The sequence below is a fragment of the Cheilinus undulatus genome, linkage group 6 (assembly GCF_018320785.1).
Source record: "Cheilinus undulatus linkage group 6, ASM1832078v1, whole genome shotgun sequence".
NCBI classification, from domain to species: Eukaryota; Metazoa; Chordata; class Actinopteri; order Labriformes; family Labridae; genus Cheilinus; species Cheilinus undulatus.
This window is the reverse complement of record NC_054870.1, coordinates 10,287,394-10,313,832: the sequence shown is the minus strand read 5'-3', so window position 1 is coordinate 10,313,832 and position 26,439 is coordinate 10,287,394. Positions and strand designations below refer to the sequence as shown.

General features: G+C 42.6%; 1 protein-coding gene and 24 non-coding genes across 25 annotated transcripts in view; all 25 read left to right on the top strand.

Moving 5' to 3' along the window:
* The window catches only part of LOC121511202 (cilia- and flagella-associated protein 46), a 157,200-nt gene that overhangs the window by 31,921 nt on the left and 98,840 nt on the right, over window positions 1-26,439 (top strand). Inside the window, 3 exon segments of the mRNA XM_041789801.1 lie at window positions 4,744-4,864; window positions 6,745-6,899; window positions 7,146-7,264. Coding sequence (XP_041645735.1) covers window positions 4,744-4,864; window positions 6,745-6,899; window positions 7,146-7,264 — 395 coding nt within the window.
* trnai-aau lies at window positions 8,058-8,131 on the top strand. Its single transcript has one exon. It is a non-coding gene; the product is annotated as a tRNA-Ile (tRNA).
* On the top strand, window positions 8,542-8,615 carry trnav-uac. Its single transcript has one exon. It is a non-coding gene; the product is annotated as a tRNA-Val (tRNA).
* Window positions 13,446-13,519, top strand: trnai-aau. The gene has a single exon. It is a non-coding gene; the product is annotated as a tRNA-Ile (tRNA).
* trnai-aau lies at window positions 13,945-14,018 on the top strand. The gene has a single exon. It is a non-coding gene; the product is annotated as a tRNA-Ile (tRNA).
* On the top strand, window positions 14,440-14,513 carry trnai-aau. The gene has a single exon. It is a non-coding gene; the product is annotated as a tRNA-Ile (tRNA).
* Window positions 14,935-15,008, top strand: trnai-aau. The gene has a single exon. It is a non-coding gene; the product is annotated as a tRNA-Ile (tRNA).
* On the top strand, window positions 15,442-15,515 carry trnai-aau. The gene has a single exon. It is a non-coding gene; the product is annotated as a tRNA-Ile (tRNA).
* On the top strand, window positions 15,948-16,021 carry trnai-aau. The gene has a single exon. It is a non-coding gene; the product is annotated as a tRNA-Ile (tRNA).
* On the top strand, window positions 16,995-17,068 carry trnai-aau. The gene has a single exon. It is a non-coding gene; the product is annotated as a tRNA-Ile (tRNA).
* Window positions 17,502-17,575, top strand: trnai-aau. Its single transcript has one exon. It is a non-coding gene; the product is annotated as a tRNA-Ile (tRNA).
* trnai-aau lies at window positions 17,997-18,070 on the top strand. The gene has a single exon. It is a non-coding gene; the product is annotated as a tRNA-Ile (tRNA).
* On the top strand, window positions 18,504-18,577 carry trnai-aau. The gene has a single exon. It is a non-coding gene; the product is annotated as a tRNA-Ile (tRNA).
* trnai-aau lies at window positions 19,010-19,083 on the top strand. The gene has a single exon. It is a non-coding gene; the product is annotated as a tRNA-Ile (tRNA).
* Window positions 19,784-19,857, top strand: trnai-aau. Its single transcript has one exon. It is a non-coding gene; the product is annotated as a tRNA-Ile (tRNA).
* trnai-aau lies at window positions 20,786-20,859 on the top strand. Its single transcript has one exon. It is a non-coding gene; the product is annotated as a tRNA-Ile (tRNA).
* On the top strand, window positions 21,291-21,364 carry trnai-aau. The gene has a single exon. It is a non-coding gene; the product is annotated as a tRNA-Ile (tRNA).
* On the top strand, window positions 21,810-21,883 carry trnai-aau. Its single transcript has one exon. It is a non-coding gene; the product is annotated as a tRNA-Ile (tRNA).
* Window positions 22,253-22,326, top strand: trnai-aau. The gene has a single exon. It is a non-coding gene; the product is annotated as a tRNA-Ile (tRNA).
* Window positions 22,753-22,826, top strand: trnai-aau. Its single transcript has one exon. It is a non-coding gene; the product is annotated as a tRNA-Ile (tRNA).
* Window positions 23,755-23,828, top strand: trnai-aau. Its single transcript has one exon. It is a non-coding gene; the product is annotated as a tRNA-Ile (tRNA).
* trnai-aau lies at window positions 24,260-24,333 on the top strand. Its single transcript has one exon. It is a non-coding gene; the product is annotated as a tRNA-Ile (tRNA).
* Window positions 24,756-24,829, top strand: trnai-aau. The gene has a single exon. It is a non-coding gene; the product is annotated as a tRNA-Ile (tRNA).
* Window positions 25,261-25,334, top strand: trnai-aau. Its single transcript has one exon. It is a non-coding gene; the product is annotated as a tRNA-Ile (tRNA).
* Window positions 26,263-26,336, top strand: trnai-aau. Its single transcript has one exon. It is a non-coding gene; the product is annotated as a tRNA-Ile (tRNA).

Below are 26,439 nucleotides of genomic sequence, written 5' to 3'. Positions count from 1 at the left end.
TTTAGCTTATTAACATGTTTTTGGATAAGGTGGCTGGGTTCTGATGTTTTTTTAGAGCTTGGTAATCTCAGGCCAGTCCCACTGATCTGAACTCTCCCTGACTAGCAGGATTCACCTGGAAGACAATCCTCTGTGCTGACTGTGTAATGAGCTGCTGTCTCAGTAAAGCAGGCACTGATTACTTGCAGACTGAATGAATGTCACAGAGCAAAATTGATGTTCCCTGTTTGTATCTCAGTTTGTCCCTTGGTCTCCACATCTGCAAAGTGGGTCTTTTGCGGCATCGTTAAAAAGTTGTTGCAAAGTGATGTGCGATTTCTCTGAGAATCAGCATGTAGCTCACAGTCGAAGCCTCATCGACTGAGTGCAGTGGATCATGGAGCAATAGAGCCTGAGCTCGGGGAGTCTCTTTGATCTGAGACTCATTCCCGGCTCCTTATTCCACAGCATCAAATGAACATTCAGCCGTCTTAATGAAGCAGGGAAAAACTCACCCTGACAGCAAGTCAACGGCTTCTTTTGCAGGAGCAGGTCAAAGCTTTGGTCTCGGGAGGCTCCTCTTGTTTTGGTCTATAAACCTCAAGCATCCTCTAGTGGATTTTCACTTAAGCTCTGTGTGCTGGGCTTCAAAGCCAGCACAATGGTTATCTCTTGACGTTAGAAGAATCAAGTAGCTGCATGCCACAATTATTTTATGTTGTTCTTGGGATGCTTATCAATACAAGGTACGTGCCTGAGAGAATGTGTGCTTGAACCTTCAGTGTGAGCCGACAGGTACTGGACGTGCGCCATCAAAACACTCGAGTTAAAGTCACAGACCTCAATTTATATTCAGGCCATTAACCAGGTGCTTGAATAGCCCTGTTGCTGAAGATCGGTGTATTGAAATCGATCTTAACTCTTTTGTGTTTGTTTAGCTAAAGGTTTTGGTTTGCCAGCCCATCATCCCATTGTAATACTGCATCTTTCACCTAGACTAGATGTTGATCTGAGATTTAGTCAAATTTTAAACATCATGATAAACTGCCCCTCATTCATCTTGTTTACACAACCATTATCCATCTCTGAGACTACGAGAGATGGCCTACGAGGAGTTACAGAGTTAATCCACTTCACGCAAAAGAAGTGAGGTGTTTATGACTGACGAATGCAGTAATCCTTTCCATTTCATGACTGCCATTTTTATTTCCATCCATGTGTTTAGAATTGGGGTTTCCTTTGAAAGCCATTTCCTAGTTAGAGTCTTTTTGGCAGCTGCCAGCAGAATGTTCAGTATGTTGTCTTCTGTCTTTTTTCTGCCATTCTTGAGGTATGTATCTGAGATGCATGATCTTAGAATTAAAAGTAACTTCACATCTAAATTAAAAATGTCTTTTAGAGCTTCATTATTATTTTCATAACCTTGCAAAGCAGATGGATTCGCCGGTTTCCATGTTTCTCACTGGCAAATCCATCTTGTAACGCTCCCGTCTGAACCATTTGGGCCCGGTAAGAAAGTGACAGGACCAATAAGTGTCGAGGGGCAGTACTTTCTGGTGCAGCGAGACAAGGCTGGTGCAATTATGGCGGAAGACATTGTCGTGGATGCTGCTAAAGCGCCAGTTTTATCAGAACTTGATGACATTTCTTCATTAAAAGAAGAACAAAGAACAGCAGTGAGTTGTTTTCTTTTCAGAAACGACAAAAGTTGTGTTCTGACATGTTTACAGTCGCCATGGTTTGTGTTATGCTGTTCTCTATGGAGTTTACTCCTGCGGTAGGGGCACAGCTTGGTAGCAGCTATATCACATGTTTTGTTGCTCTGATTGGCCCATAAAGATGTGACAGACAGAACGTTCATCCAGTCACCCTCTGAGTTTTTTTCAAAGGCTCTGCCCTTTCCCAAACGCTGTCTGTAAGTGGTTTACCATCCATCTGGCGTGCCAGGTTATTATTTTCCGGTGTTCCTTGATAACACTGCAGTCCCAAAAAACCTGGTAATGGTTTGCATTTTGATTTTCACATTTTCTCCAACATACAGGGGAATTATTGTCAGAATGACACTTCTGAGATGTTGTTATAAAGTGCCATGTCACATTTTTCTAAGCAACATCCCTCCGTTTATGTGAACTCTGGGATCTAAATCTCCAAATTACTGACCATTCTTTCTCTGATATACTCATCTCTTAGTCTCTCTCTCATTTTGATCTGATGTTGGAAGTTGAATGTGATTTAAGGCCTCACAGACCCTGAAATAAACACAAAATTATTCTAAATCCTGGATCTGAGCAGTATGTTTTTTTTAAACAGCTCTCTCAGATATGTATTTGCATAAGGTTACTTTCCCAACATCGTGTAAATGCTATTTCACAAGACAAAAGTCTTGTTTCTCTAAGATGTTTTTCTTTGATCATCCCAAAGCTAAGCAGGCTAGCCTCTTTCATTAAGCTGCATACAGCTGCTATCCCTTAAGCTGCCCATTCCTTGACCTGACATCATGTTTATTCAGTATAAACTTTGAATCATAAGCACACCATGTAAGCACTGCAGTGTCTTGCAGTTTGTTTCACCCATGGGCTATCTAATGCATTTATAAAACTGAAGTTTTTATCTGCCAGTATCATCTGTATAGGAATAGGAGATCGTCCCTCTTCAATATTTTTCCATTGGGAATTATATATTGGGTTACACCGGTAAAATATCTCAGTCATTTGTGCTGCTAAGTAATAATCTGTAATAGAAGGTAGACCCCAAACCCCCCTTTTCTTTGTCCAGTTGTAAAGTTTTGATACAGGTCTTAGGTCTTTTACCTTGCAATACCTTCTTATCCCAGACCTCAAATAGATTTTTGCTGATCTCTATAATGTCTGAATTACATTTAACAATCCGGGTGATAAACTAATTTTTATGGATTCTGTCCTTGAGTTGAGACTAAAGAAAGGAGTTAAATTCCATCTGGCATTATTATCTTTACATTTTTTGATACTGGGTGAATAATTGTGTTCCGATCATTCTGATTTTGAAAAAAAAAAAAAAAGACATCAGAAGTACTACTTGAATTTGTTTTTTATAAGGCCTTTTTCACATGTAGAAAACGATATCTTTGTTTCTTTTTGAAAAAGTTTTCCATAAACACAGTATCATATCAACAAATTTCTGCTAAGCACGAAACCATTCAAAACGATTGAAAATGTGGAAGCATTTATGCCAGGCGTGTAAGTTGCGCTGCAGTGCCGCCACGGAAATACACCAGAAACAGAGAGGAAGATTGTGGAGCAAGTGCATCCTAAACCTTTCTCTCACCCAAAACTTTCTCCTGGCTGCTGTTCTGGTTGTACTCCTGGGGGGATCTAAGAACATGTGACGTATACTGTACTCCACGACCATTTCTTGATCAAGGTAGTAGAAGAGGAGCAGAAGATTTTTCTCTAAGAGCCCTAATAAGATCAGTACCTTCTGCAGCATAAATACAATCATGTAATCTGCTATTATTATTGTTGTTGGCTGGGCTCACGCAAGTTCAGTGGGCTATGGCATCATCATTTCAGGAAAGATCCTTCTGGCTATACACAGAGACGAAACGGTAGACATTTACAGATTTGTTCACTCTGGGGCCCGATTTCAAAAAGCAACGTTTTGGGCCTTTAAATTCCGGCTCAGTGTAAATGAAACGGCGATACAATAAAAAAATAGCGGATATGCCTAAACTCGTTTCCATATGGACGGCCCTTAAATTCCTTCTGCTATATAACCATCTGATCCTGGTGACATGTTAGATTTGAGCTCAGTAATTGCACCTTTTTGTTGAGTTTCCATTAAAATAGCAGACATCTTTCGGTTTTACTCCTCATTTAGATTTGGCAGCTGTACAGAACTTAATAATGCATCAATCTCAGTAATATCTCCTCCTGGAACTCTAGAGTACAAGGTCCTAGAAAATGTTTCAAAGGCCTCTTGTAGTTCTCTTCTTCTCATTTTTTTAAACATAATGTTTCAGCAAAATATTTTTGGAATTTATTATTTCATTTGTGTCTTTTTTATTGCTATTATGATCAAGTGCATCTGTTCTTCCTGCTGTGATGACAAGGGTTTACTGACAATCACATGCTCAGCAGAGGGAGAATCAGTAAAGTATCCCTCCTGAAAATCCTTAAAGGAAGCGCTTTCCCATTTAATGGAGGTCTAATTAATCTGAAGTTTTGTTTTAGAGCATGTCTTTTTCACATATTCACAATATGCAAATATCTCCATGCTCTGGCAGCTATTATACTGTCACTTTGTAGAAAAATACTGATGGATGTTAGCTACAGCTTGACTGCTTAGTGGAGGCGTACAACTGCAAGATGATCATTCCAGTTTGTTTTTGTTTGTTTTCTGTTTTTTTGTCCTTCATGTCTAATTGGATTACAGTGAATTCAGTAACATCCTCTTTAAAAAGAGTTGGCAGTGTTGGAAATGGGCCATTTACCCTTGTAGTCCCTGAGTTGAGTTTCCTCTGCTTGCATGGAGATGGCATACTGTAAAAGGAATCATTATGTAACAATCTCACTTTGCATATGAGTGCACATTTATTTCACTGTTCTTTGAATTATACACATAGTCATTTAGGCCTAAGGAGTTGTGCTACAGAGTGCCGGGACTCTTTGTTATGCAACTTAGCCAGGATATCGTACTGATTCATTATTTATACAAAGCAAAGAAGCTTTTCCAACAGCATTAATAAAGTTTGTATTAATTTTTCCAACAATTGTCTAGTTCCTGTAGACAGTCCTGGATCTGGACCAGTTGCTCAGCTTGCTGCTAAGGCTCAGCATCACTCTGCATGTATTCAGAAGGTGGATGGACACTTGGCCAGACAGGGAAATGACACAAACAACACAGAGAGGTGTGTACATGTATCAGTTGTGACAATATATGTTGTTTATACATGACTTTGGGTCTTCTGGTCTTTGTATTAGGGATGTATGATATTATCAGCATAACTTTGGTACCAGCAGATATACACTCAAAATTTTAGTTATTGGAATTGGCAGACAGGAACATTTCTGCCAGTATTTACACTGATATATCAGCCAGATTTTACCCAAATTTTTATGCATTTTAAGGCAGAATCAGTTGATTTAACTTAGCTAAAGTTTTCTTTATTTCAATCTTTTCCCTTAAACTTTAAAGTGTGCTCTTGAGACTGAAGTCTTAGGACTAACAATAGATATTAAGATTTTTGGAATAAGTAGAACATGTTTTTGGTGTTAATTCAAGGAATTTGTCATCACTCTTTAAATTGCTGGTTTAAAAATAACCAAATTGGGTTATATTTGGTTACCTAGCACTGTATCCTCAAGGGACCGACCCAACCCGGAGTTATTTCAATTCAGTCTGGTTGGGTTATGCTTGACTTGGAAAATTGGGCTATGCTTTTGACCCAAAAATTAAGTAGGAATTTCTAAGTGGTTGGATAAAACTACCAAAAACTGGGTTTCAGGACTTCATTTCAGATGTTTTTGTTCCTTAAACCAAACCATCCATTCACCTTCTTCTGCTAATGTGGGGCCAGATTGTGGTGGTAGCAGGCTGAGCAAGTCAATCCAGACATACCTCTCCCAGCAAAATTTGCTAACTCCTTCTGGGGCATCCCGAGGCCCCAGACCAGACAGGATATATAATCCTCTTACAGGTCTTCTTCCAGCTGGACATCCCCAGAGTAAAGAGACAAAAGCAGAAGGAGGATGCACCCTGAGTTTAAAGTCTAAATTCTCTATTGTATGCCAACCCCCTTCCACAGTCAGGAAGTGAACAACTTATGGATGACAACACACGATGCACATGATAACTGTACAACACACAACATCTACACTCAAATAGATGCCTCTAAAACATCTAAAACCTCATCTGAACAACCCACCAAAAACATGAAGGAAAATCTCCAACCCCCGAATTTGAAATGACAGTGCCCCTTCCATTTCCTCCGCTCATTAAGCAACCCATTTTCCTGGGCCACTATTTCTAATCCAACATTAGGCCCAACAGCCTTGACCCAACATCTGGGTTATACAAATAACCCTACATTTTTGTGTGTGTGATGACTGCCTCAGTGAAAAACCCTGAAACCAGCTGTTTTATTAGGAGAATTGATTTCAATAACAGGGCGTTTTTTTAGTGCGGGAAAGACAAGGTATGTTTTTAAAACGTTGCATACGTTGACACTGACATTGGTACTGATATCAGTATCAGCTACAGTTAGTTTGGAAATAGCTGCATATCAACAGAAATCCAACATAGTGCATCCCTACTTTGTAGAATTTCTCAGTAGTTATTTGCAGCTGTCTGGCTTCTCAGAAATAAATTTGGAAAATTGCCTCCATAATCAGCCATTTATGCCTTGTTGAATTTATGACTCCTTAATGTTAGTGAACATTAGATTCTAATGAAAGTGTGATTTGTTGTCCCCCTTTGCCATCAAAGTTGTTGTGTGACTGTTGGAGTCTGCAACCTTCAATTACATCTCCTTCTTCATACCTCATGGCTGGGTTTCCCCTGTCTACCATTATCATCCCAGTAAAAAGTTTCCACATCAGACATGGCTGCTGTAATGGTCAGGAGAGCACAGACCCATCAAGACCAGAGGGTTCCTCATAGAAAATTATTCACGGCTCTGCAAACAAACAACCTCAGAACATGAAGAGAGTGCTTCTGTGCCCCTGCCCTGACCTTGATCTAAAAAAAGTGTATCATATTGAGGTTTTCCATATTCCTTGGTTTTAACAGGGTCAAGTTGTGGGCGACTCTAGTGAAGATGTCCAGGAAACAAGAGGTTTGGGATGTGTGCCGAGCAGCTTGTCGATTCTGCTTGCTTTACGAAGACAGCAGGTGGAAGATTTCCAAGGCTTGCAATAACATGATGAAAGATCCTCAAACTGATGGTAAACTTACAGACTTATTCATAAACCTTTTTGGATTGTAATATTAGGATAGAAGAGATTAACCAAAAGCATAGATATGTAACTGCAGTGTTTTTTGTCACATTATAAAATTTGGAAATCATTGACATAATACTGTTATGGTTTAACACAGTGTTTGTTTTTTGGTACTGCTAAAACTAGACAGGCCTGAGCTGCAGTATTGGTAGTTTGAAAGGACTTTAATCAGATTTTGTCAATTTAATTCAGAATGTGGATTGTCAGGACAAGAGGGATTTACAGATGATCTACAAGACTGTAATTTAAGCCAGGCTGATGTGATGGACTTGCTTCGTCTTTTGGCCGAAATCCACTTCATCAGTGCAGAGGTGAGTATTAAAAAGCTGAGAGCACACAAAGCCATCCCAACACATTCAGAAGCTGATAAGAGAGTACTCCCCACGTTTTGTAACAAGCCAGCATTACAACTAATAAGGTCTTGGTTTTGGAGACTTTCTCATGATAAGAAGAAACTAAACTACTGGAGTACATTATTTATAGAAATCCTTTTTGGTGGTAGTTGGATAACCTTTGAGAAAATACAGTCCTTATGGGAGTTTAAAGGTATAAAGATGGAAAGAATCATGCAGAGAATAAACCTTAATTTATACTTGAAAAACTTAAAATAAAAAACGGAAAAAATAAAGTCCAGGAAGATATGCTGTAAAGATGTGGCCTTGTATGGATAAGATATCCTTCATGACCTTGATTCACGAGAAAACTAGGGGGTGTATGAATTGTTCATTTTGAGCAGATTTATGGAATTCTGACATGCTTCAAGGAAACCATTTAGAGGAAAATATTATTAAGATTACACATTTTTGAAGGAGGGCCTGAACATTTGGACAATTTCAGCCAGACATATTAAGCCCCACCTTTAATTCCCAGGGCAAGATCAAGGTGAGGAAAATCTGAAAAAATTGTGAAAAAGAAAAAGAAGTAATGTCCACGTGGCCTTATGGATAAGGCGTCTGACTTCGGATCAGAAGATTGAGGGTTCAAGTTCCTTCGCGGTTGCAAATTCAGCTTTATAGAAAGGACATTTCAGTCGTGTTGAAATTGTGTTCTCTGTTGGGATCTATCTGCCCCAATAAAAAATGTTGGGGATGACCAAGAGGAACAGGCCAGTTAGCTCAGATGGTCAGAGCGTGGTGCTAATAACACCAAGGTCATGGGTTCAATCCCCGTACTGGCCAAAGACTATAACACTCACCTTTGAACTACCTCAGCCAGATTTGCTCAAGGCACACCTCCTATTCCCAGACATCACTGTAAGCAGTTCTGACTCAGCTTCAAACAATGTCAGCCAGACTGTGTAAGCCCCACACCTTCTGAGGTAAAGAAATGAGTGAGTGACCTTGTTTGAAGAATGTTTTTTCTTTTTCAAGGTGAGAAAAATCTGGAAATTTTTGATACTACAGGAGGCAATAACCACATGGCCCAATGGACAAGGTATCAGACTTCTGATCAGGAGATTGAGGGTTCAAGTCCCTTTGTGGTTGCCAATGCAGCTTTATATAAAAAGACACTTGGGTCGTGTCTAAATTTTATCTCTGTTTGGATGTATCGGACTGATGAAAGATGGTGAGGATGTCCAAGAGAGACAGGCCGGTTAGCTCAGATGGTCAGCGCGTGGTGCTTACAATGCCACGGTCATGGGTTCAATCCCCATACTGGCCAATGACTGCAAGACTCAACTTTGAACTACTTCAGATTTGCTCAAGGCACACCTCCCATAACCAGATATCATTACAAGCAGCTCTGACTCAGCTTTGAACAATGTCAGCCAGACAGTGTAAGCCCCACCTCTATTTCCCAGGACATTTTCTGAGGTAAAAAAAAAATGACTGAGTGACCTTGCTCAGACAACAGCTTTTCTTTTTCAAGGTGAGGAAAATCTGAAAAATTGTGAAAAAAGAAAAAGAGGCAATGACCAAGTGGCTTGACAAGGCGTCTGACTTCGGGTCAGAAGAGTGAGGGTTCGAGTCCCTTGATGTTTTCAAATGCAGCTTTATACAAAAGACACTTCTGTCGTGTTGAAATTGTGTTAAATAAATAAAAGATGTTGAGGATGTCCAAGAGAAACAGACCGTTTAGCTCAGATGGTCAGAGCGTGGTGCTAATAATGCCAAGGTCATAGGTTCAATCCCCATACTGGCCAATGACTGTCAGACTCACCTTTGAACAATTTCAGCCAGATTTGCTCAAGACACACCTCTGATTCCCAAAAGTCATTGTGAGCTGTTCTGACTCAGCTTTGATCAATGTCAGCCAGACTGTGTAAGCCCAACCTCTACTTCCCCCAACATCTTCTGAGGTGAAGAAATGACTGAGTGACCTTGCTCAAACAATTGTTTTTCTTTTTCAAGGTGAGGAAAATCCGAAAAATTGTGGAAAAAAAACACCAAAGAGCAATGATCACGTTGTCTAATGGACAAGGCATCTGACCTCGGATCAGAAGAGTGAGGGTTTGAGTCCCTTGATGTTTTCAAATGCAGCTTTATACAAAAGACACTAGGTCTTCTGAGGTGTAAAAACGTTGTGTGACCTTGTACGTACAATGGTTTTTCTTTTTCAAGGTGAGGAAAATCCGAAAAATTGTGAAAAATGCCAGGAAGCGATGACCATGTGGCCTAATGTACAAGGCATCTGACTTCGGATCAGAAGATTGAAGGTCCGAGTCCCTTTTTGGTAGCAAATGCAGCTTTATAAAAAGGACATTTCTGTCATGTCTAAATTGACCTATGGCTAAGCCACGTCCCCTCCACTCACTCGGACAAACAATGAACATTCACTGACAGACACTATTGCAGTTGTCACAGTAGGAGACATTTCACTGGAGACCATTTATGATTTTTGGAGACAGAAAGATCACATATCATCTAGAAGTCACCAAAAGGGTCTAAACTACACACTTGAGGAATATATTAATCATTTTATTGTTGAGACGGTCGATAAAAAGCTTCAGTTACAAGCCAAAATTTACAGGTCCTAGTGCAAACGTGATAAACCACATCTCATTGCCATCACAATCTCCGACCACAAGAAAGAGATCAGCATCAAAGTGCCACTGAAGTTTAGGTTTTTGGCTCAGAATATGAGAAAATATAACAGCCTTTTTACCATCTTTACCAAGAGTGTCTCTCCATTAGTTTGGTGCAATAGTATATTTACATTGACTCATTCAGCATAACGTTTGTCAACCTTTGTTATCTCGGCTATTACAGATAAGTTGAAGAAGCTAAGCTCCAGAAGTTAACGTTACTTTAACTAGAGCCCTTTGGACAACAGCTAACAATGATGTACAATCACCAAAGAACAAAAACTAGAACAAATATGCCAACGAACTCCAAACAAACAACATGACACAACAAACAACGCAGCCAGGAGCTAACGTTAGGCTAACTTTAGCCAACTTTAGAGATGTTGAAGAAAACTTTATATTTCTTTCCAGCAAAGTCACAATATGTTGCCTCAAATGCGATGTTGGCTTACCTTTGAACAGATGTTGTTAATTTTATCCACGTTGTGTTGTTGTTGTGGTCCACCACAAAACTTATATCCAAAGTAGACACTTTTCTCGGTTTAGATGTGGCTTAGGAAAGGGTAAAACATACACTCTGTGACCCAGCCTCTCAGGATACCTTGTGTTTGAGTCACATGTACCCCATGAAAACCGTTTGACCACTTTTAAACTTAAAATCTCAAAATAAAACTTCATACAACCAGACCAAAACTGACTTTCTCCCATTCATTTCAATGGACGTCCCGGCAGCCGATGTCCGAGTGTATTGGAGTGGTTTACGCACTGTGATTGGCTCATCACATTTGAGGGCAGGACTTAGCCATAGGTCAATTGTGTTCTCTGTTTGAATCTGTCGGCCTCAATAAAAAATGTTGGGGATGTCCAAGAGAGACAGGCCAGTTAGTTCGGATTGTCAGAGCATGGTGCTAATAACGCCAAGGTCATGGATTCAGTCCCCATACTGGCCAATCATCAGCAACCAATTCTCTGAGCCTGTCCAACTCAGTTTTCTGCCACCAGCTAGTGATGCATCACTTAGCTCATTCTCTCCACTAAGTGAGAGCGAGGTCACCAGGCTTCTGCTTGACTCTAAGCCCACAACCTGTCCCCTCGATCCGATACCATCACATCTCTTGCAGGCGATTGAGCCCACAATCAGCCCTGCTGTGAGTTGTATCATTAAATCCTCTCTGTCCACAGGTGTTTTCCCAGCTGCTTCCAAACAAGCGCGGGTTACACCACTGCTCAAAAAACCCACTCTCAACCCAGCCCTGGTTGAAAATTACAGGCCGGTCTCACTTCTCCCATTCCTATCAAAAATACTGGAGCGCACAGTCTTCAACAAGCTCTCAGAACACTTGCAGAACAATGATCTACTTGATCAGAATCAGTCTGGCTTTAGGCAGGGCCACTCTACTGAAACTGCACTTTTGTCGGTAACGGAATCACTTCGCTTGGCCAGAGCAGCTGGTCAGTCCTCAGTTCTCTTACTGCTGGATCTGTCCGCTGCCTTTGACACAGTAAACCACCAAATCCTCCTCTCCACACTCTCTTCACTTGGTATCTCAGGATCTGCCCTACAGTGGTTTAAGTCCTACCTCACAGGGAGATCTTTTAGAGTATCATGGAAGGGAGGAGTGTCTAAACTGCATGGCTTATCAACAGGGGTGCCTCAAGGGTCTGTGCTTGGTCCCCTACTTTTCTCAATATACACCACCTCACTTGGTGCAATCATCCGCTCCCATGGCTTTTCTTATCACTGCTATGCAGACGACACACAGCTATTCCTGTCCTTTCCACCAGATGACACAACTGTCTCAGCTCGGATCTCATCCTGCCTTGCTGATATTTCTAAATGGATGAGGGAACGTCACCTTCAGCTCAACCTGCCCAAAATGGAGCTCATTATCATCCCAGCCAGTCCCACTATGGAACCGCAGATCAGTATCCAGCTTGGATCAAATAATCTCTTGCCCACTAAGTCAGCCTGGAATCTGGGTGTCATGATTGATGACCAGCTAACCTTCAAGCTCCATGTGGCCTCGATTGCTCGGTCCTGCCGTTTCGCCCTCTACAACATCAAGAAGATCAGACCCTACTTGACAGAGCATGCTACACAACTCCTGGTACAGGCTCTTATAATATCACGTATTGACTACTGTAACTCATTACTGGCAGGCCTACCTGCATGCACAGTTATACCTCTGCAGTTGATCCAGAACGCAGCAGCACGTCTGGTCTTCAACCAACCCAAGAGAGCTCATGTCACGCCTCTTTTAATCTCTCTACACTGGCTTCCAGTTGCAGCTCGCATTAAATTCAAAACTCTAATCGTTGCTTACAAAGCAGTAACTAAAACTGCTCCTGTTTACCTGGAGTCCCGCAGGTCTACACCCCTTCTTGCCCACTACGCTCAGCCAGCGAAAGGCGCCTGGTACTTCCAGCACATCATGCTCCTAAGTCACTAGCTCGACTCTTCTCCTCTGTTGTCCCTAAATGGTGGGATGAATTACCCAACTCCATTCGATCTACAGACTCCCTGTCTACTTTCAAGAGAAGGCTAAAGACCCAGCTCTTCAGAGAACACTTTGCACTTAGCTAGGCAATTCTCTACTGTTGTCCCCAGTAGTAGATTGAGTCTCAGCCAGACTATTCTCCACTGCTGCCCCCAGTGGTTGAATGAGTTTCCCAACTATAGTTAGCTCGCACTGTCCTGCTCTACTTCTGGGATTTCTTTGCCCAGCTCTTTGGGAATGATCCAGCACTTGGTACTTGGTAAATAGTTGTTATGAAGTCTAATGAATGGCGATTAGTGATCCCACATTTTCCTTGATTCATTGTTGCTGTCTAATAACAATAACAAAAAAAAAAAAAAAAAAAAAAAAAAACCTCCACAAACAACGTATACTTTAGGTACTCTGCCTTAAACTCAACATGGCAGCACTTGCGTCCAATTGGACCTGAAGCACTTGATGGCACTTACTGATGTTGTTTCTTCTTGTCTAGATCATTGCTTGTGTTGTTCTTGCTCTCAAATGTACGTCGCTTTGGAGAAAAGCGTCTGCTAAATGACATTGTAACATTATAACAATGACTGCAAGACTCACCTTTGAACTACTTCAGCCAGATTTGCTCAAGGCACACCTCCCATAACCAGATGTCATTACAAGCAGCTCTGACTCAGCTTTGAACAATGTAAGCCCCACATCTTCTGAGGTGAAGATATGACTGAGTGACCTTGCTCAAACAATGGTTTTTCTTTTTCAAGGTATGGAAAATCCGAAAAACTGTGAAAAAAGACAAGAAGCAATGACCATGTGGCTTGACAAGGCATCTGACTTCGGATCAGAAGAGTGAGGGTTCGAGTCCCTTGATGTTTTCAAATGCAGCTTTATACAAAAGATATTAATGTCGTGTTGAAATTGTGTTCACTGTTGTGATCTACCTGCCCCAATAAAAGATGTTGGGGATGTCCCAGACAGACTGGCCGGTTAGCTCAGATGGTCAGAGCGTGGTGCTAATAACGCCAAGGTCATGGGTTCAATCCCCGTACTGGCCAGTGACTGTCAGACTCACTTTTGAACAATTTCAGCCAGATTTGCTCAAGACACACCTCCCATTCCCAAGAGTCATTGTGAGCTGTTCTGACTCATCATTGTACAAGGTCAGCCAGACTGTGTAAGCCCCACCTATACTTCCCACAACATCTTCTGAGGTGAAGAAATGACTGAGTGACCTTGCTCAGACAACAGCTTTTCTTTTTCAAGGTGAGGAAAATCTGAAAAATTGTGGAAAAAGACAAGAAGCAATGACCAAGTGGCTTGACAAGGCGTCTGACTTCGGGTCAGAAGAGTGAGGGTTCGAGTCCCTTGATGTTTTCAAATGCAGCTTTATACAAAAGACACTTCTGTCGTGTTGAAATTGTGTTCTCTGTTTAGATTTGTCTGCCCCAATAAAAGATGTTGGGGATATCTCAGAGAAGCAGGCCGGTTAGCTCAGATGGTCAGAGCGTGGTGCTAATAACGCCAAGGTCATGGGTTCAATCCCCATACTGGCCAATGACTATCAGACTCACCTTTGAACATTTCAGCCAGATTTGCTCAAGACACACCTCCTATTCCCAGACATCATTGTGAGCTGTTCTGACTCTTCTTTGTACAAGGTCAGCCAGACTGTGTAAGCCCCACCTATACTTCCCACATCTTCTGAGGTGAAGAAATGACTGAGTGACCTTGCTCAGACAACAGCTTTTCTTTTTCAAGGTGAGGAAAATCTGAAAAATTGTGAAAAAAGACAAGAAGCAATGACCACATGGCTTGACAAGGCATCTGACTTCGGATCAGAAGAGTGAGGGTTCGAGTCCCTTGATGTTTTCAAATGCAGCTTTATACAAAAGATATTAATGTCGTGTTGAAATTGTGTTCACTGTTGTGATCTATCTGCCCCAATAAAAGATGTTGGGGATGTCCCAGACAGACAGGCCGGTTAGCTCAGATGGTCAGAGTGTGGTGCTAATAACGCCAAGGTCATGGGTTCAATCTCCATACTGGCCAATGACTATCAGACTCACCTTTGAACATTTCAGCCAGATTTGCTCAAGACACACCTCCTATTCCCAGACATCATTGTGAGCTGTTCTGACTCTTCTTTGTACAAGGTCAGCCAGACTGTGTAAGCCCCACCTATACTTCCCACATCTTCTGAGGTGAAGAAATGACTGAGTGACCTTGCTCAGACAACAGCTTTTCTTTTTCAAGGTGAGGAAAATCTGAAAAATTGTGAAAAAAGACAAGAAGCAATGACCACATGGCTTGACAAGGCATCTGACTTCGGATCAGAAGAGTGAGGGTTCGAGTCCCTTGATGTTTTCAAATGCAGCTTTATACAAAAGATATTAATGTCGTGTTGAAATTGTGTTCACTATTGTGATCTATCTGCCCCAATAAAAGATGTTGGGGATGTCCCAGACAGACAGGCCGGTTAGCTCAGATGGTCAGAGCGTGGTGCTAATAACGCCAAGGTCATGGGTTCAATCCCCATACTGGCCAATGACTGTCAGACTCACTTTTGAACAATTTCAGCCACATTTGCTCAAGGCACACTTACAATTCCCAGACATCATTGTGAGCACTTCTGCCTCACCTTCGACCAATGTCAATCAGCAGAGTCAGCCTCACCTCTTCTTCCCAGAACATCTTCTGAGGTGAAGAAATGACTGAGTGACCTTGCTCAGACAACAGCTTTTCTTTTTCAAGGTGAGGAAAATCCGAAAAATTGTGGAAAAAAAAACACCAAAGAGCAATGATCACGTTGTCTAATGGACAAGGCGTCAGACTTTGGATCAGAAGAGTGAGGGTTCAAGTCCCTTGATGTTTGCAAATGCAGCTTTATAAAACGGACAATTCTGTCGTGTTGAAATTGTGTTCTCTGTTTAGATGTATCGGCCCCAATAAAACATGTTGAGGATGTCCCAGAGAAGCAGGCCGGTTAGCTCAGATGGTCAGAGCATGGTGCTAATAACGCCAAGGTCATGGGTTCAATCCCCATACTGGCCAATGACTGCAAGACTCAACTTTGAACTACTTCAGCCACATTTGCTCAAGGCACACCTCCCATAACCAGAAGTCATTACAAGTATTTCTGACTCAGCTTTGAATAAGGTCAGCCAGACTGTGTAAACCCCACCTCTATTTCCCACAACATTTTCTGAGGTAAAAAAAGATGACTGAGTGACCTTTCTTGAAGAAATTTTTTTCTTTTCATGGTGAGGCAAATCCGAAAAAAATGTGAAATAAACATCAAAGAGCAATGACCACGTGGCCTTATGGACAAGGCGTCTGACTTCAGATCAGAAGAGTGAGGGTTTGAGTCCCTTCGTGGTTGCCAGTGCAGCTTTATGAAAAAGACATTTCTGTCATGTTTGAATTGTGTTCTCTGTTTGGATGTATCGAACTGATAATAGACGTTGGGGATGTCCCAGACAGACAGGCCGGTTAGCTCAGATGGTCAGAGCGTGGTGCTAATAACGCCAAGGTCATGGGTTCAATCCCCATACTGGCCAGTGACTGTGAGACTCACTTTTGAACAATTTCAGCCACATTTGCTTAAGGCACACTTACAATTCCCAGACATCATTATGAGCACTTCTGCCTCACCTTCGACCAATGTCAATCAGCAGAGTCAGCCTCACCTATTCTTCCCAGAACATCTTCTGAGGTGAAGAAATCACTGAGTGACCTTGCTCGTATAATGGCTTTTCTTTTTAAAGGTGAGGAAAATCCGAAAAATTGTGGTGCTAATAACGCCAAGGTCATGGGTTCAATCCCCATACTGGCCAGTGACTGTCCGACTCACTTTTGAACATTTCAGCCAGATTTGCTCAAGACACACCTCCCATTCCCAGACATCATTGTGAGCTGTTCTGACTCATCTTTGTACAAGGTCAGCCAGACTGTTTAAGCCCCACCTATACTTCCCACAACATCTTCTGAGGTGAAGAAATGACTGAGTGACCTTGCTCGTATAATGGCTTTTCTTTTTAAAGGTGAGGAAAATCCGAAAAATTGTGGTGCTAATAACGCCAAGGTCATGGGTTCAATCCCCATACTGGCCAGTGACTGTCCGACTCACTTTTGAACATTTCAGCCAGATTTGCTCAAGACACACCTCCCATTCCCAGACATCATTGTGAGCTGTTCTGACTCATCTTTGTACAAGGTCAGCCAGACTGTTTAAGCCCCACCTATACTTCCCACAAAATCTTCTGAGGTGAAGAAATGACTGAGTGACCTTGCTCAGACAACAGCTTTTCTTTTTCAAGGTGAGGAAAATCTGAAAAATTGTGGAAAAAGACAAGAAGCAATGACCAAGTGGCTTGACAAGGCGTCTGACTTCGGATCAGAAGAGTGAGGGTTCGAGTCCCTTGATGTTTTCAAATGCAGCTTTATACAAAAGACACTTCTGTCGTGTTGAAATTGTGTTCTGTTTGGATTTGTCTGCCCAATAAAAGATGTTGGGGATGTCCCAGAGAAGCAGGCCGGTTAGCTCAGATGGTGAGAGCGTGGTGCTAATAACGCCAAGGTCATGTGTTCAATCCCCATACTGGCCAGTGACTGTCAGACTCACTTTTGAACAATTTCAGCCACATTTGCTCAAGGCACACTTACAATTCCCAGACATCATTGTGAGCACTTCTGCCTCACCTTCGACCAATGTCCATCAGCAGAGTCAGCCTCACCTATTCTTCCCAGAACATCTTCTGAGGTGAAGAAATGACTGAGTGACCTTGCTCGTATAATGGCTTTTCTTTTTCAAGGTGAGGAAAATCCGAAAAATTGTGGAAAAAAAAACACCAAAGAGCAATGATCACGTTGTCTAATGGACAAGGCGTCAGACTTTGGATCAGAAGAGTGAGGGTTCAAGTCCCTTGATGTTTGCAAATGCAGCTTTATAAAACGGACAATTCTGTCGTGTTTGAATTGTGTTCTCTGTTTAGATGTATCGGCCCCAATAAAAGATGTTGGGGATTTCCCAGACAGACAGGCCAGTTAGCTCAGATGGTCAGAGCGAGGTGCTAATAAGGCCAAGGTCATGGGTTCAATCCCCATACTGGCCAATGACTGCAAGACTCACCTTTGAACATTTCAGCCAGATTTGCTCAAGACACACCTCCTATTCCCAGACATCATTGTGAGCTGTTCTGACTCTTCTTTGTACAAGGTCAGCCAGACTGTGTAAGCCCCACCTATACTTCCCACATCTTCTGAGGTGAAGAAATGACTGAGTGACCTTGCTCAGACAACAGCTTTTCTTTTTCAAGGTGAGGAAAATCTGAAAAATTGTGGAAAAAGACAAGAAGCAATGACCACATGGCTTGACAAGGCATCTGACTTCAGATCAGAAGAGTGAGGGTTCGAGTCCCTTGATGTTTTCAAATGCAGCTTTATACAAAAGATATTAATGTCGTGTTGAAATTGTGTTCACTGTTGTGATCTATCTGCCCCAATAAAAGATGTTGGGGATGTCCCAGACAGACAGGCCGGTTAGCTCAGATGGTCAGAGCGTGGTGCTAATAACGCCAAGGTCATGGGTTCAATCCCCATACTGGCCAATGACTGTCAGACTCACTTTTGAACAATTTCAGCCACATTTGCTCAAGGCACACTTACAATTCCCAGACATCATTGTGAGCACTTCTGCCTCACCTTCGACCAATGTCAGTCAGCAGAGTCAGCCTCACCTCTTCTTCCCAGAACATCTTCTGAGGTGAAGAAATGACTGAGTGACCTTGCTCGTATAATGGCTTTTCTTTTTCAAGGTGAGGAAAATCCGAAAAATTGTGGAAAAAAAAACACCAAAGAGCAATGATCACGTTGTCTAATGGACAAGGCGTCAGACTTTGGATCAGAAGAGTGAGGGATCAAGTCCCTTGATGTTTGCAAATGCAGCTTTATAAAACGGACAATTCTGTCGTGTTTAAATTGTGTTCTCTGTTTAGATGTATCGGCCCCAATAAAATATGTTGAGGATGTCCCAGAGAAGCAGGCCGGTTAGCTCAGATGGTCAGAGCATGGTGCTAATAACGCCAAGGTCATGGGTTCAATCCCCATACTGGCCAATGACTGCAAGACTCAACTTTGAACTACTTCAGCCACATTTGCTCAAGGCACACCTCCCATAACCAGAAGTCATTACAAGTAGTTCTGACTCAGCTTTGAATAAGGTCAGCCAGACTGTGTAAGCCCCACCTCTATTTCCCACAACATTTTCTGAGGTAAAAAAAGATGACTGAGTGACCTTTCTTGAAGAAATTTTTTTCTTTTCATGGTGAGGCAAATCCGAAAAAAATGTGAAATAAACATCAAAGAGCAATGACCACATGGCCTTATGGACAAGGCGTCTGACTTCAGATCAGAAGAGTGAGGGTTTGAGTCCCTTCGTGGTTGCCAGTGCAGCTTTATGAAAAAGACATTTCTGTCATGTTTGAATTGTGTTCTCTGTTTGGATGTATCGAACTGATAAAAGATGTTGGGGATGTCCCAAACAGACAGGCCGGTTAGCTCAGATGGTCAGAGCGTGGTGCTAATAACGCCAAGGTCATGGGTTCAATCCCCATACTGGCCAGTGACTGTAAGACTCACTTTTGAACAATTTCAGCCACATTTGCTTAAGGCACACTTACAATTCCCAGACATCATTGTGAGCACTTCTGCCTCACCTTCGACCAATGTCCATCAGCAGAGTCAGCCTCACCTATTCTTCCCAGAACATCTTCTGAGGTGAAGAAATGACTGAGTGACCTTGCTCGTATAATGGCTTTTCTTTTTCAAGGTGAGGAAAATCCGAAAAATTGTGGTGCTAATAACGCCAAGGTCATGGGTTCAATCCCCATACTGGCCAGTGACTGTCAGACTCACTTTTGAACATTTCAGCCAGATTTGCTCAAGACACACCTCCCATTCCCAGACATTATTGTGAGCTGTTCTGACTCATCATTGTACAAGGTCAGCCAGACTGTTTAAGCCCCACCTATACTTCCCACAACATCTTCTGAGGTGAAGAAATGACTGAGTGACCTTGCTGGTATAATGGCTTTTCTTTTTCAAGGTGAGGAAAATCTGAAAAATTGTGGAAAAAGACAAGAAGCAATGACCAAGTGGCTTGACAAGGCGTCTGACTTCGGATCAGAAGAGTGAGGGTTCGAGTCCCTTGATGTTTTCAAATGCAGCTTTATACAAAAGACACTTCTGTCGTGTTGAAATTGTGTTCTCTGTTTGGATTTGTCTGCCCCAATAAAAGATGTTGGAGATGTCCCAGAAAGACAGGCCGGTTAGCTCAGATGGTCAGAGCGTGGTGCTAATAACGCCAAGGTCATGGGTTCAATCCCCATACTGGCCAGTGACTGTAAGACTCACTTTTGAACAATTTCAGCTACATTTGCTTAAGGCACACTTACAATTCCCAGACATCATTGTGAGCACTTCTGCCTCACCTTCGACCAATGTCCATCAGCAGAGTCAGCCTCACCTATTCTTCCCAGAACATCTTCTGAGGTGAAGAAATGACTGAGTGACCTTGCTCGTATAATGGCTTTTCTTTTTCAAGGTGAGGAAAATCCGAAAAATTGTGGAAAAAAAAACACCAAAGAGCAATGATCACGTTGTCTAATGGACAAGGCGTCAGACTTTGGATCAGAAGAGTGAGGGTTCAAGTCCCTTGATGTTTGCAAATGCAGCTTTATAAAACGGACAATTCTGTCGTGTTTGAATTGTGTTCTCTGTTTAGATGTATCGGCCCCAATAAAAGATGTTGGGGATTTCCCAGACAGACAGGCCGGTTAGCTCAGATGGTCAGAGCGAGGTGCTAATAAGGCCAAGGTCATGGTTTCAATCCCCATACTGGCCAATGACTCCAAGACTCACCTTTGAACATTTCAGCCAGATTTGCTCAAGACACACCTCCTATTCCCAGACGTCATTGTGAGCTGTTCTGACTCTTCTTTGTACAAGGTCAGCCAGACTGTGTAAGCCCCACCTATACTTCCCACATCTTCTGAGGTGAAGAAATGACTGAGTGACCTTGCTCAGACAACAGCTTTTCTTTTTCAAGGTGAGGAAAATCTGAAAAATTGTGAAAAAAGACAAGAAGCAATGACCACATGGCTTGACAAGGCATCTGACTTCAGATCAGAAGAGTGAGGGTTCGAGTCCCTTGATGTTTTCAAATGCAGCTTTATACAAAAGATATTAATGTCGTGTTGAAATTGTGTTCACTGTTGTGATCTATCTGCCCCAATAAAAGATGTTGGGGATGTCCCAGACAGACAGGCCGGTTAGCTCAGATGGTCAGAGCGTGGTGCTAATAACGCCAAGGTCATGGGTTCAATCCCCATACTGGCCAATGACTGTCAGACTCACTTTTGAACAATTTCAGCCACATTTGCTCAAGGCACACTTACAATTCCCAGACATCATTGTGAGCACTTCTGCCTCACCTTCGACCAATGTCAGTCAGCAGAGTCAGCCTCACCTCTTCTTCCCAGAACATCTTCTGAGGTGAAGAAATGACTGAGTGACCTTGCTCGTATAATGGCTTTTCTTTTTCAAGGTGAGGAAAATCCGAAAAATTGTGGAAAAAAAAACACCAAAGAGCAATGATCACGTTGTCTAATGGACAAGGCGTCAGACTTTGGATCAGAAGAGTGAGGGATCAAGTCCCTTGATGTTTGCAAATGCAGCTTTATAAACGGACAATTCTGTCGTGTTGAAATTGTGTTCTCTGTTTAGATGTCTGCCCCAATAAAAGATGTTGAGGATGTCCCAGAGAAGACAGGCCGGTTAGCTCAGATGGTCAGAGCTTGGTGCTAATAACGCCAAGGTCATGGGTTCAATCCCCATACTGGCCAATGACTGCAAGACTCAACTTTGAACAATTTCAGCCACATTTGCTCAAGGCACACCTCCCAATTCCCAGACATCATTGTGAGCACTTCTGACTCACCTTTGACCAATGTCCAAGGTCAGCCAGACTGTCAAGCCCCACCTCTATTCTTCCCAGAACATCTTCTGAGGTGAAGAAATGACTGAGTGACCTTGCTTGAAGAAATGGCTTTTCTTTTTCAAGGTGAGGCAAAATCCGAAAAAAATTGTGAAATAAACATCAAAGAGCAATGACCACATGGCCTTAATGGACAAGGCGTCTGACTTCAGATCAGAAGAGTGAGGGTTTGAGTCCCTTGATGTTTGCAAATGCAGCTTTATAAAAAGACAATTTCTGTCATGTTTGAATTGTGTTCTCTGTTTGGATGTATCGGCCCCAATAAAAGATGTTGGGGATGTCCCAAACAGACAGGCCGGTTAGCTCAGATGGTCAGAGCGTGGTGCTAATAACGCCAAGGTCATGGGTTCAATCCCCATACTGGCCAATGACTGTAAGACTCAATTTTGAACAATTTCAGCCACATTTGCTTAAGGCACACTTACAATTCCCAGACATCCCCACCTATACTTCCCACATCTTCTGAGGTGAAGAAATGACTGAGTGACCTTGCTCAGACAACAGCTTTTCTTTTTCAAGGTGAGGAAAATCTGAAAAATTGTGAAAAAAGACAAGAAGCAATGACCACATGGCTTGACAAGGCATCTGACTTCAGATCAGAAGAGTGAGGGTTCGAGTCCCTTGATGTTTTCAAATGCAGCTTTATACAAAAGATATTAATGTCGTGTTGAAATTGTGTTCACTGTTGTGATCTATCTGCCCCAATAAAAGATGTTGGGGATGTCCCAGACAGACAGGCCGGTTAGCTCAGATGGTCAGAGCGTGGTGCTAATAACGCCAAGGTCATGGGTTCAATCCCCATACTGGCCAATGACTGTCAGACTCACTTTTGAACAATTTCAGCCACATTTGCTCAAGGCACACCTCCCATTCCCAGACATCATTGTGAGCTGTTCTGACTCATCATTGTACCAAGGTCAGCCAGACTGAGTAAGCCTCACCTCTTACTTCCCAGAACATCTTCTGAGGTGAAGAAATGACTGAGTGACCTTGCTGGTATAATGGCTTTTCTTTTTCAAGGTGAGGAAAATCTGAAAAATTGTGAAAAAACACCCAAGAGCAATGACACGTGGCTAATGGACAAGGCGTCTGACTTTGGATCAGAAGAGTGAGGGTTCAGTCCCTTGATGTTTGCAAATGCAGCTTTATAAAAAGACAATTCTGTCGTGTTGAAATTGTGTTCTCTGTTTAGATGTATCTGCCCCAATAAAGATGTTGAGATGTCCCAGAAAGACAGGCCGGTTAGCTCAGATGGTCAGAGCGTGGTGCTAATAACGCCAAGGTCATGGGTTCAATCCCCATACTGGCCAATGACTGCAAGACTCAACTTTGAACAATTTCAGCCACATTTGCTAAGGCACACTTACAATTCCCAGACATCATTGTGAGCACTTCTGCCTCACCTTTGACCAATGTCAAGGTCAGCAGAGTCAGCCTCACCTATTCTTCCCAGAACATCTTCTGAGGTGAAGAAATGACTGAGTGACCTTTCTTGAAGAAATTTTTCTTTTTCAAGGTGAGGCAAAATCCGAAAAATTGTGAAATAAACATCAAAGAGCAATGACCACCGTTGGCCTTAATGGACAAGGCGTCTGACTTCAGATCAGAAGAGTGAGGGTTCAAGTCCCTTGATGTTTGCAAATGCAGCTTTATAAAACGGACAATTCTGTCGTGTTTGAATTGTGTTCTCTGTTTAGATGTATCGGCCCCAATAAAAGATGTTGGGGATTTCCCAGACAGACAGGCCGGTTAGCTCAGATGGTCAGAGCGAGGTGCTAATAAGGCCAAGGTCATGGTTTCAATCCCCATACTGGCCAATGACTCCAAGACTCACCTTTGAACATTTCAGCCAGATTTGCTCAAGACACACCTCCTATTCCCAGACGTCATTGTGAGCTGTTCTGACTCTTCTTTGTACAAGGTCAGCCAGACTGTGTAAGCCCCACCTATACTTCCCACATCTTCTGAGGTGAAGAAATGACTGAGTGACCTTGCTCAGACAACAGCTTTTCTTTTTCAAGGTGAGGAAAATCCGAAAAATTGTGGAAAAAGACAAGAAGCAATGACCAAGTGGCTTGACAAGGCGTCTGACTTCGGGTCAGAAGAGTGAGGGTTCGAGTCCCTTGATGTTTTCAAATGCAGCTTTATACAAAAGACACTTCTGTCGTGTTGAAATTGTGTTCTCTGTTTGGATTTGTCTGCCGCAATAAAATATGTTGGGGATGTCCCAGAGAAGCAGGCCGGTTAGCTCAGATGGTCAGAGCGTGGTGCTAATAACGCCAAGGTCATGGGTTCAATCCCCATACTGGCCAATGACTGTCAGACTCACTTTTGAACAATTTCAGCCACATTTGCTCAAGGCACACTTACAATTCCCAGACATCATTGTGAGCACTTCTGCCTCACCTTCGACCAATGTCAATCAGCAGAGTCAGCCTCACCTATTCTTCCCAGAACATCTTCTGAGGTGAAGAAATGACTGAGTGACCTTGCTCGTATAATAGCTTTTCTTTTTCAAGGTGAGGAAAATCTGAAAAATTGTGAAAAAAAACACCAAAGAGCAATGATCACGTTGTCTAATGGACAAGGCGTCAAACTTTGGATCAGAAGAGTGAGGGTTCAAGTCCCCTGATGTTTGCAAATGCAGCTTTATGAAAAGGACATTTCTGTCGTGTTTAAATTGTGTTCTCTGTTTAGATGTATAGGCCCCAATAAAAGATGTTGGGGATATCCCAGACAGACAGGCCAGTTGGCTCAGATGGTCAGAGCATGGTGCTAATAACGCCAAGGTCATGGGTTCAATCCCCATACTGGCCAATGACTATCAGACTCACCTTTGAACATTTCAGCCAGATTTGCTCAAGACACACCTCCCATTCCCAGACATCATTGTGAGCTGTTCTGACTCATCTTTGTACAAGGTCAGCCAGACTGTGTAAGCCTCACCTCTTCTTCCCACAACATCTTCTGAGGTGAAGAAATGACTGAGTGACCTTGCTCAGACAACAGCTTTTCTTTTTCAAGGTGAGGAAAATCTGAAAAATTGTGGAAAAAGACAAGAAGCAATGACCAAGTGGCTTGACAAGGCGTCTGACTTCGGATCAGAAGAGTGAGGGTTCGAGTCCCTTGATGTTTTCAAATGCAGCTTTATGAAAAAGACATTTCTGTCATGTTTGAATTGTGTTCTGTTTGGATTTGTCTGCCCCAATAAAAGATGTTGGGGATGTCCCAGAGAAGCAGGCCGGTTAGCTCAGATGGTCAGAGCGTGGTGCTAATAACGCCAAGGTCATGGGTTCAATCCCCATACTGGCCAGTGACTGTAAGACTCACTTTTGAACAATTTCAGCCACATTTGCTTAAGGCACACTTACAACTCCCAGACATCATTGTGAGCACTTCTGCCTCACCTACGACCAATGTCAATCAGCAGAGTCCACCTCACCTCTTCTTCCCAGAACATCTTCTGAGGTGAAGAAATGACTGAGTGACCTTGCTCAGACAACAGCTTTTCTTTTTCAAGGTGAGGCAAATCCGTAAAATTGTGAAAAAAAAACACCAAAGAGCAATGATCACGTGGCCAAATGGACAAGGTGTCAGACTTTGGATCAGAAGAGTGAGGGTTTGAGTCCCTTCGTGGTTGCCAGTGCAGCTTTATGAAAAAGACATTTCTGTCATGTTTGAATTGTGTTCTCTGTTTGGATGTATCGAACTGATAAAAGATGTTGGGGATGTCCCAAACAGACAGGCCGGTTAGCTCAGATGGTCAGAGCGTGGTGCTAATAACGCCAAGGTCATGGGTTCAATCCCCATACTGGCCAGTGACTGTAAGACTCACTTTTGAACAATTTCAGCCACATTTGCTTAAGGCACACTTACAATTCCCAGACATCATTGTGAGCACTTCTGCCTCACCTTCGACCAATGTCCATCAGCAGAGTCAGCCTCACCTATTCTTCCCAGAACATCTTCTGAGGTGAAGAAATGACTGAGTGACCTTGCTCGTATAATGGCTTTTCTTTTTCAAGGTGAGGAAAATCCGAAAAATTGTGGAAAAAAAAACACCAAAGAGCAATGATCACGTTGTCTAATGGACAAGGCGTCAGACTTTGGATCAGAAGAGTGAGGGTTCAAGTCCCTTGATGTTTGCAAATGCAGCTTTATAAAACGGACAATTCTGTCGTGTTTGAATTGTGTTCACAGTATATATTAAACGGCCACAATAAAAGATGTTGGGGATTTCCCAGACCGACAGGCCTGTTAGCTCAGATGGTAAGAGCAAGGTGCTAATAAGGCCAAGGTCATGGGTTCAATCCCCATACTGGCCAATGACTCCAAGACTCACCTTTGAACATTTCAGCCAGATTTGCTCAAGACACACCTCCTATTCCCAGACATCATTGTGAGCTGTTCTGACTCTTCTTTGTACAAGGTCAGCCAGACTGTGTAAGCCCCACCTATACTTCCCACATCTTCTGAGGTGAAGAAATGACTGAGTGACCTTGCTCAGACAACAGCTTTTCTTTTTCAAGGTGAGGAAAATCTGAAAAATTGTGAAAAAAGACAAGAAGCAATGACCACATGGCTTGACAAGGCATCTGACTTCGGATCAGAAGAGTGAGGGTTCGAGTCCCTTGATGTTTTCAAATGCAGCTTTATACAAAAGATATTAATGTCGTGTTGAAATTGTGTTCACTGTTGTGATCTATCTGCCCCAATAAAAGATGTTGGGGATGTCCCAGAGAAGCAGGCCGGTTAGCTCAGATGGTCAGAGCGTGGTGCTAATAACGCCAAGGTCATGGGTTCAATCCCCATACTGGCCAATGACTATCAGACTCACCTTTGAACATTTCAGCCAGATTTGCTCAAGACACACCTCCTATTCCCAGACATCATTGTGAGCTGTTCTGACTCTTCTTTGTACAA